Raw genomic sequence first — 10,116 nt, forward strand, 5'->3', positions numbered from 1 at the left:
TTACATTACACAAGTGTTGCTGACATTGGGGAAGTCTGAGGCCTATATAGGCAGTGTTGGGATGCTTTCTTGTGAAATATTACAGATAACTAATTACCCTATCATGTAACTATTTCAATTACTTAATCAAAGTAATGTAACTTATTACATTTGCTTACTTCTTAAACCGACAGATGCTCAAATTACAGTGCAGGTGCAGCTCTAAAAATGTCAGGTTTTTTCAAACAGAAAAAAATACAAAGAGGATACTATTCCTTAAATATAAGTACAGAAAGTTGGGAAAGGACTGATGAAACTGATTAGCAGGCATGTCTAAAGTTTGACCCAGGGGCCAACAGAGGCCCGCAGCTTGCCTTTCAAAGTATAAACCTACTATATTTGGCCCATCACACATTATTGATCAGTCAAGCAAGATCACTTGGCATTTTTTCTGTTCACCTCAAGATGGCAGGACTATCCTTTTTGTATGTAGACCTGCACCAAGTAGGAACTACACAGTGTGTTTTCATTAAGAGACAATAAACAATCTAAGGAAGAAGCTAAAGTTGACAGCGAGGGCCACCGCTTTCAGGAGCGATGGAAAGTTGAATACTTCCTCAGTGGATGATGAAACAGTTTGTCAAATCTGTATGTGATTGTTTAGATTAACAACCCATATAATGTGAGAAGCAGCTGCTCCCTTGTTTTTTTTTCACATTGTCTAAGCTGGCCCCCATTCACATGGGATATGCAGCCAATCCTTATTAGCGCTTCAGTGTGTGCTCGAAATTAAAAATCCACTGAAAATGTGGCTTCCTGTCTGTTTATTTATTTAACCTATGCTGATTTCCCCCCCACAGGTCACTGGAATACTGCTTGGTAACTTTATGGTTTGGGGTGGATTTTCCCTTTAAAATACATGGCTGAAAATATCATAGGGATTTTTTTTTCTCCAGAACTGTCAGTACCGATAGTGTGTGTGTGTGTGTGTGTGTGTGTGTGTGTTTGAAACGTGCTTTATTGTTCCAATAATCCATGACTTACTCTTTAATTTCAGCCAGAGTAGCGACATTAGATTCCCGACACTCCGCTATCTTTATTAAAATCAACATCAACCACAGGAGGGATCCCGGACCGGATGTTTGACGTAAACTCTTAATTCCGTGCCTGTTGCAGGGAGGTATCGGGAAATCCCTCCTGTCTGAAGAATATAAAATGACAGCCCTTTGCAACGACAAGGCAACTTCTTCTGGCCCTGGCAGCCCTCAGCATCAGTGGAAACTCACCCGCAGCGCAACATGCCCTCTACACTCAGTAAGTGATTTGCATCCTGTGGTGCGCACGTTTCCTGTGCCTCTTCCTTTTTTCATTCATTCATTCATTCATTCACGTTTTTCCTCTCCGCACAGACGCGTACATGCTCTCTGCAGTGACCCTGGCGGCTCTGCTCCTGTGCGCCCCCGGAGCTCCAGTGGAGGACGCGCCCACCGACAGCCCGATAGGTGATCTGTCAGGTGAAGAGGAGGTGGCGGCTCCTGACCTCCTGAGCGCCTCCCCAGTCTGGGACTCCATCCTTGGCGCAACTAAACGCCACGAAAAGCAGGTAAGCGCTTTATCCTCCAATAATATCACAATTTTTTTTTTTAAAGTTAGAGCTGAATGACAAGGGTCTCAATTTCTGAGCAGCCCAGAATTTTTTTTGTAGAGGTGGCCAGATGGGGCCATTGAAGAGGTTGGGGTGGCACAACAAAACCAAAATTTATAAATTTCAGGGATGCCATTTCGCTGTAGTAGTATGGGTGAAAAATATATTAATATGAAAATTTCGGAGTTGAATACTGGTGGGTTGGGTAGTAATCTATAGGCTGGTTGTCCTTTTCCTTGAAAGAGAAATATACAGCTTTATCTTAAAGTAGTAGATTGCCTGTATGGAACAAAACCTTTGCTAGGAAGCTTTCTCATCTTAAGGGGAGACTCGTGGGTACCCAAAGAACCCATTTTCAGAAATCTATAGGTCAGAGTTCAAGGGACCCTTTCGACCATGCAAGTTTTTCCCTTCGCCAAAATCTAACCTAACTTTGGAGCAGTATTTAGCCCCTTTCCCAACAAGCTAGTATGGCATGGTGTTAATCAGGTATGTCCAAAGTCCAGCCCAGGAGCCAATCATGGCCCGGGGAACAATTTTCAACAGCTCTTGGCTTGACTTTCAAAATGTATTTTGCCCTTTATACAAGGTTAATCAAGCAAGATCAATTTGCATTTGTATTTGATGTGAAAAGCAGCTGCCCCCCAAGTATTTTTACATGATCTAATCTGGCCCCCCCTGGTGTTAATGGATGCCTTAGGTTGTCTAGTTTTACAAGATACCACTATCTTTGTACTACCTTAACAACATGAGCGCCACAGCATCTTAAAGATGGCACTGGAGCAGGTGCACACTCTTGACCTGTTTTTCCTTTGCCATTTCCCCTCTGTTAGTTTGAAGATGAATTCCAAAATGAGGTGAAATATCATTTTCTGGAGCACTACAAAATCTCCTCACTTCCAGCAAGCTGCCCTTCCTCCAACTTCAGCAAGGTAGAGTGTCTTCTCCCTCGTCATGCTGTTGCACTAATTAAAGGAACTTGTGTTTGGGTGAAGCTGGGCGCTAAACAGTGATTTTCTTTCCTCTCTCCAGGAGTCTTGTCTCCACCGGTTGGTCCAAGGTGTGCTTAAATACACAGTTCTCCTCAAGCACGTGGAGAAGGAGTACCCCGGCAGCTTGATCTGCTCAGAGGTCAGATACTACGGCGGCCTCCTGGTCAGCCTAACCAAAGGAAAGGTGGGTCTGAGACGCTGCATAGTCGCCTTTCACATTTTAATTCGTACTTTGTCACCTTTTTTTTTTACCATCTTTGTTAAAGCCAGTAGTGGAAGAATGATTTAGATAAATCACAAAACATACTTATTACTGAGCAAAATACCTCCTGTCAGTGTTACATTATTATGCATTACATTTTAAGATTATTGTTACCAAAGCATTAATGTAAGGTTGTTGTTTTTTGGTGGCATTTTTGCCTTTACTGGAAAGATGAAAACGAGTGATGTTACACTGACATGGCATGTGCAGTAACCATTTGACTTCCAAGGCGCTTCAGTCAAACTATATCTCACCTACTTTGTATAAGGGCCGCAACTAACAATTAATTTCATTGTTGATTAATCTGTTGATTATTTTCTTGAGTCATAAAATGTCAGAAAATGGTGAAAAATGTCAATCAGTGTTTCCTACAGCTCAAAACTTTTTCATCATGTCTTATCGTGGATGACTTTGTAATGAATTAGATTCAATTCTTCATTAATAATTATGATACCGGACTGCTTAATCATATTATTCCACCGCCACTTCTGCCCCACAGATGAGGAACCCTGATCAGGTCACGGCGCTGACCAGCAGCCAGGAGATGCAGCTCCTGAAGGACCTCGACAACCCCAACACCTTCCACAGAAAGATGACCGCGCACAGCATCCTGCGCGAGCTCCACGTCTTCCTCCTCGACAGCAAGAGGCAAATTAATAAAAGGGAGAGGCTCAGAGGAAGTCTGGCTGTCAGGACTATGGCACCCATCGGTATCTAACACACGCTGAAAAGATGAGAATATTAAGAATCAGTTATGGAGAAATACCTCAGGGAAACTGGGTGGCGTTAACACTGTTACTGTTCTCACACTCAGATGTTTCTGTTTTGTTTTAAATGGGCAGATGATGAAAATGCATGGTCTGAGTGCACCAACTGTATGTGCGGTATAGTCACAGTCTATGATTTTGTAAATCTTGAAGGCCTCAGGGCTTAAATAGCCCACTATTGCACAACTTATTTAACCTATTTATACTTGGTGAAAAGTGTTATTTATTGGTCATAGGAAAACCCATGATCGTGGGTTTCTTGCACCAAAAAAAAGCATGTTTTATTTATGATTTTAGTGTTGATTCATTTCTGGATTTTGATATTTGTAAGAAAATATTTGAGAATTTTATCTCCTATTTTGTGAAGGATGATTTTATACCAATAGTGCTCTTATTTATTTACAACTATTGTTATTGGACTGGATTTGTTACTGTGTTTTGAACACACATGACGAGTTAGTGACTGGAAGGAATATTTTGTGCACATGCAGAAATAAAAATGTATTAATTTAAATGAGAAGTTTGTTTGTTCATTCCAACATGTCACACCTTTTAAACTATTTTCAATAAACCATTGATGTCAAATGCAGATTTTGATCAGTCTCCTTATGTACGCGTTTTCAATGGAGGCTGGAAAATATAACTGTTAAACTTTAAAAACAGTTAAAACTAAAACATGTTAGCGGTGATCTGTTAATCATAATTTGTGGAATTTCCAAAATTTAAAAAGTCAACCATAACTATTCATGAAACACACAAGAATCAATCATGTTCTGGATTTTCCACACAATTTTTTTTTGTGAATTCTTCAACAATTTTTTTTTTTTTTACAATAAAGACCCAGTTTTGATTGTTTTGAGATGAAGCATCAATGTGACTCCTATGTAATAAAGACAAGAGTGACATTTCTTTGTGGATTTATTCTCAGAAATCTTAAATTACAAATAAAAAGAGGAAAAACCTGGAATGAGACACACTACCAACAAAATCCTGACAGAAAGTCCAGTCAAACACTACATATTTTGTCAGGACGACATCTTGAATCCAGCTTGTTAATCCAAGTATCTTCTATCCATGTAGCCGAAGATCTCCATGCATCTACTGTACATGTGGCCGTAAACATTATGGCCACACATAGCATTCATTCACTACTTCTCAGACATGAGACAGCATGAGTATTTATAGACAGGGAAGTGAAAATAATGTCCATTTCCTGGATCTTCAATGAAAGGTGGGTCACATGGTGTTGACAAAGGGAGGGGACTGGCGGTGTGGAGATGTTCTTTAGCCCCATAGCAAACTACAGAAAAGAAAAATAGAGGTTCAAAAATATTTAATTCGCCAGTATGGAGGGATATCAAAAGACACAAACCTCAATAAATTTAAAGGGATAGTTCGACATTTTGGCAAATTCACCTATTGCCGTAATCCCTATAGTCATATGAGTAGGCACATTACCTTTAATTGTCAGTGCCTGTTGTTCTGAGATCGGTGGGGCAGAGCTGCCCACTGCTCAGCACACAAAATGGAGTTGAACGGTACAGCCCCCTCTCTCCCTCAAAACTAATCAAATACACCATCAAATGAACGCTCTAGTGGACAACACATGGCTTGCGCATTCCCCACACTATGAAATAATAATGTATAATTAAGTAACATTACGACACATGAAGCAAATACTCGGAACTACTTTCTTGAGTAAACCACTGGGCGCAGTGACACAGTGCGCAGCTGAGACAGTGCTGTAGTTATTGCTTGTAGCCATTTGCGGTATCGTCAGCTGGACGCAGCAGAAAGTTTGAGGAAAGTTTACGGAGTGTTGTTGTAAATCATGGTTTACACATGTATTGTAAAAGGTTGCGGTAACAAGCCGAAGACATGGAGCAGAGTCAAGTTTGACGTAGTACCAACCAAAAATATGGACAGGATGAAACAATGGCTATTTGTGCTGGACATCGACCCCAACACGCCTGTGGAAACGGTCCGGAAAATGTTTGTTTGCTCCAAGAGGACTACAGTGAAAGGATGGAGCGCAAAAGCTCAGGAATGGTTCAAATGCTTTTCTTGAAAGATACTGCCATACCATCTGTCGACATCACTAAACGGTAAATAGGTGTGTGCGAACTGTAAAAAATATTTAGGGGCACATGTGCACATAAAAAAAATCAGCCGAAGCAGCCTATATTTTTGTCAATAAAAAAATATGATAATCTAACTGCAAATGTTAGAGGAACTCCAGCCGCCTTCCCTCTTCCCCGTGTGACACGGTTATGGGCGGTTTTCCAAGCCACTGTCGGCACAATGAATATCGTGCGCGACGCCAAGGGTAGTGGTGCCGCTTTGTCAGGCGTTGCTGCCCTCTCCATAGACAAACAATGGGACAGCCAGCGCAAAGCGGTTTTACAGCTGATCATGTGTAGAGGCCTTTAGGGACCGTTCGCCACGGTACCGCTGCTGGGCAGGGTGGAAATAAAGCCCTTTTCACACAGAGCGTGCAAAGCGCAGACCTCCGCCGACGAACCCATTCATTGTGTATGTGCTACCGCGGCGCAAGAGCGCACCGCTCTGCCGCCGAGCTGAGCGGTGCGCGCTGCCAGCCTGCGCTCGAATTGAAATTTTTTAAATTTCACCGCAACGCGCTGTGACGACACCTCGGCACCACGCGTCCAATCGCAGAGAAGAGCCTGAAGTAGACCCGAAAGCGGTCACCATGAAGCTGTAGCTCCTGAACGAGCCTGTACCTGGAGAATGTTTTAGGATAGTAATAACATTATATAAAATAATCATATTGCAAAGATAATATATATAAGATAATAACATTAAAGACAAAATTAAATTGCAATACTTTTTCAAAACTTGATGATTTTACCTTTCTGTACATTTTTTATACAAATTCATGAAATAATTTTGCTTGTAAATGTCTATTTGCATCACGTTTATTACGGAAAACACATTATTTAATCAATTTACATTGTGCCCCTAAAGTTCTTTGTGCGCTCCTTACTTTTTCAACTTAGGAGCACATGTGCTCCTTGGGAAAAAAGTCAAGCCCTGTACTGTATGTCTGGAATGTAGTTCCGGCTCTGCATTTGGCTTCAAAACAACTCTGTTTCGTAATATTACATGATTATTTCATAGCGTGGTGAATGTGTAAGCTACAAGTTGTCCACAAGAGCGTTTTGGAGTCATTTGATTAGTTTTGAGGGAGAGAGGGACCTGTACCGTTCACCTCCATTTTGTGCACTGAGCAGCAGGCAGTTCTGCCCCACCGATCTCAGAACAATGAGCAGCAGGCAGTTCTGCCCCACCGATCTCAGAACAACAGGCACTGATAATCAAAGGTAATGTACCTACTCATATGACTATATGGATTACGGCAATAGGCGAATTTGCCAAAATGTCGAACTATCCCTTTAAGATATGTGCTGCAAAACCTGACATACACTGTGGGAGGAGAGACCCAAGACTCTTGTAAAAGATCGCTTCCTTTTTCACATCTCATGACACAGTTTGTGACTGGGGACTTTAAGTAAAAGAGGACATTTGTAGATGTCTGTAAGTGTCTTGTTTTCTATGTAAACTTAAAATAACAGACAGAAAATTGCAAACATACTGAAAAGATGCAGCAGAATTATCCCGCCTCCAAAATTATGGACAACCATAGTGTCAAATAAACTCACTAGACTTTTAATTTTACAATCTTTTCTCAAAATCACTACGTGCATTATGACACATGGAACTTCAGAGTTCATTTTGCTGACGGTTATTAAAACAGCTCGAACAACTACTTGACAGGAAGCTCGACTATTCCACGACTACAAGAAATACGTTTCTGTGGTGCAAAGCTGTGAAAACTCCCTTTAGGCGTTACATTTCACACCATTCTATTTGCTGTTTCTGAAACCACATCTATGACTGGACAAGAAGCACAAATACGAGACCAATCCATCCTTACCTCAAGACTGTGGGCTCAGGCATCCCTGGATCTGCTCCTCGTTTGAAACCTGGAAATCAGAAAACACAAGGAAATATTGGAGCATATATCAGAAAAGAAATATGATGTGACACAGCAAAAACAGACTCAAGTTCATTCAAAGGAACTTGGAACAGCTAGCTGCAAGCATCTAGTATAGAAAATCAACTTGCATATTTACTATATACTACAGCCCACTGCTTAGAATAAAATACATTTTAACAACTGCAGTTGTGCCCACACTTGAAAGTTGTATCTCAGCTGGCAGTTAGATGCATCCTTTCACCACTGGATGACCTAGCAAATGTTTCACTGAGTCATTACAGTTTGTCAGCGGTTTACCCCTGCAAAGCACCCTGGTTTGATTAAAGTGCATCATTGCATGAGAGAGCTCTGACATCCATGAGGTCTTACAGATCTCGTTTCTGTGGAAAGGTTGGAAGGCCCTTGAGATAACATCACTGCAACGTAGTAAGGTACACATGTGACTCACTGCCTCCTCCTCACACACACATAGAAAGGAAAACATGCTCATTTCCCTGATAGTTTTTCTAGCTCCTTGCACAAGTCATAGACGAAATCAACTGTGATGCAACCGATTCTTGAGAAAAAGGCAAGAGAGGTTCCTAGAAGACTAAAGATAGCTTGGACTTGCTACTCCCTAAATCTAGGGCTACAGCTGCTTTTCATTCTTTGTTTTCTTTTAATTTATCAAGTACTTGTTTAGTCAGTAGAATGTAAGAAACATGGAAAATGCCCCATCACTTAGTAGCAAAGCTGAAGTGTCCGACCAACTGTTAAAAATGTCCAGATGTTTTAGGGTGAAACAAGTTGACACTTTTATCTGATATCAGGCGAGTCAAATATCTCAAAGAGGTTCATATATAGTAAAAATCTTAAAATCCTCACTTCAGAAAGGCTGAAGCCTAAAAAAAGCTTGGCATTAGTTGACTTCTAATATTCATTGGGGCTGCAACTAACGATTATTTTCATTGTCGACTAATCTGTCGATTATTTCTTCGATTAGTCGACTAATCATTTTATTGAAAAATATCGACCTGTCTCTCCGAAACCCCAAAATTATGTCATCTAATGTCTTGTTTCGTACTCACGCCAAAGGGTTTTAGTTCATTTTTCATTCACGACTAACTATTTAATTGACCCGGGTGTTTTTACGCAGTCGGATCATGGTTGCCTGAAATGTGTAGCGTTATTCAACATGTAACACAAGAGCAAGAAATAGAGAGAGAGGGGAGAAAGTATGACATCAGCGTTGGTGTTTCCAATATGCTGAAGTCAGAGAAGATTCACTCACAGACGGCAACTCCACCGGCTGTGACGTCACACATGCAAAAATCTTAACTTCCCAATTTTTTCTTCCAAAACTAGTATTTCAGTGCCCCAGACATCTGAGGCTAAAATACATGTGCACATGGATGTCTTGGTTTAAAACTGTTCTTGTTACAAGTCCAACTGCCCTGGACTTAATGCACAAGTACAAGATTAACACTTTAATATTTTTATATCCACACAAAAGGGAGATTATACCAAGTCCCCAATCCATCTGAGAGATCAGCCAAAAATAGCTCTCCTTCTTTCCCATGCTACTAGTCTAAAAGTTACTATCAGGGTGTCACAGCTTGGTGTCATGGAGAGATTATAAGCAGTTTCATCTTCAGCTGTTAGCAATTACTGCATTAATTCAGCAGTTCATCCAGTTTATCACATGACTGTCACGTCTATGCACATTATACACCATCGTTCATTAAATACCATACATTATATTACTTCTCCTGAGTGGGGAGGGGGCAATTACAAGTGTAGGCTAACGATACTACTAGCAGTATCAGCACACCATTAGCTAGTATGCTAAGCTAACTAGCTAACGTTATTCCCACCGTATCCCCCTCCGCTCCTGTTGAGATACTGACCGAGGTACAGCACGGTCGGGATAAAACCCCATCGGATGACAAACTGGCTGCACTGGAACAGCTGCTGCAGCCGCTGTTTGGTTTCTTTGCTCATTTTAGCCATGTGTGTTTCCCGAACAGCGAGGATGCCGATTCCACCAAGGACGAAGAAGAGGAAGTGACGTAGAGGACTCGCTGTTAACCGACATCATCCATCTGTCATAGGTCGCCATCTTGTGGACAGTCGTCTAACTGCCGAGTCTGCTGCAGGTCAAATACTCACTTTAATAAATGCCATTAAATTAAAGATAATGTTCAGAAATCAAAACTAAAGACACTAATTTTGGAATTTTAAATATTTATCCAGGTAATACCAATTAAATTTGCACAATTTTTAATGTTTTTTTTTTTACAGAGATTCTCACTTATCTATTTTAAATTATTACAATAATAATAATGGGAAATAGGCTAAAAAAATGTATTTACAAATGTTGTCATTACTATTGGGCCACTTAATATATATATATATATATATATATATATATATATATACATAATTTTAAGAAAGCAGAAAAGCACATAAAACTC

The 10,116-nt window shown here is 40.6% G+C and overlaps 2 protein-coding genes across 2 annotated transcripts; one reads left to right on the top strand and one right to left on the bottom strand.

The window, feature by feature from the left end:
* Nucleotides 1-815: 815 nt before the first annotated feature.
* Nucleotides 816-4,394, top strand: LOC126384281 (interleukin-6-like). The gene is made up of 5 exons (XM_050035245.1): nt 816-1,293; nt 1,389-1,582; nt 2,458-2,556; nt 2,657-2,800; nt 3,378-4,394. The coding sequence occupies exons 1-5, from the start codon at nt 1,278-1,280 to the stop codon at nt 3,594-3,596; spliced, it is 672 nt and encodes a 223-aa protein (XP_049891202.1). The 5' UTR covers nt 816-1,277; the 3' UTR covers nt 3,597-4,394.
* Nucleotides 4,395-4,550: 156 nt separating this feature from the next.
* tomm7 (translocase of outer mitochondrial membrane 7 homolog (yeast)) lies at nt 4,551-9,714 on the bottom strand. Its single transcript, XM_050035246.1, has 3 exons — nt 9,550-9,714; nt 7,601-7,649; nt 4,551-4,945 (listed from the first exon to the last, which is right to left on the bottom strand). The coding sequence occupies exons 1-3, from the start codon at nt 9,650-9,652 to the stop codon at nt 4,930-4,932; spliced, it is 168 nt and encodes a 55-aa protein (XP_049891203.1). The 5' UTR covers nt 9,653-9,714; the 3' UTR covers nt 4,551-4,929.
* Between the last annotated feature and the right edge of the window lie 402 nt (nt 9,715-10,116).

The sequence above is a fragment of the Epinephelus moara genome, chromosome 22 (assembly GCF_006386435.1).
Source record: "Epinephelus moara isolate mb chromosome 22, YSFRI_EMoa_1.0, whole genome shotgun sequence".
NCBI lineage: Eukaryota > Metazoa > Chordata > Actinopteri > Perciformes > Serranidae > Epinephelus > Epinephelus moara.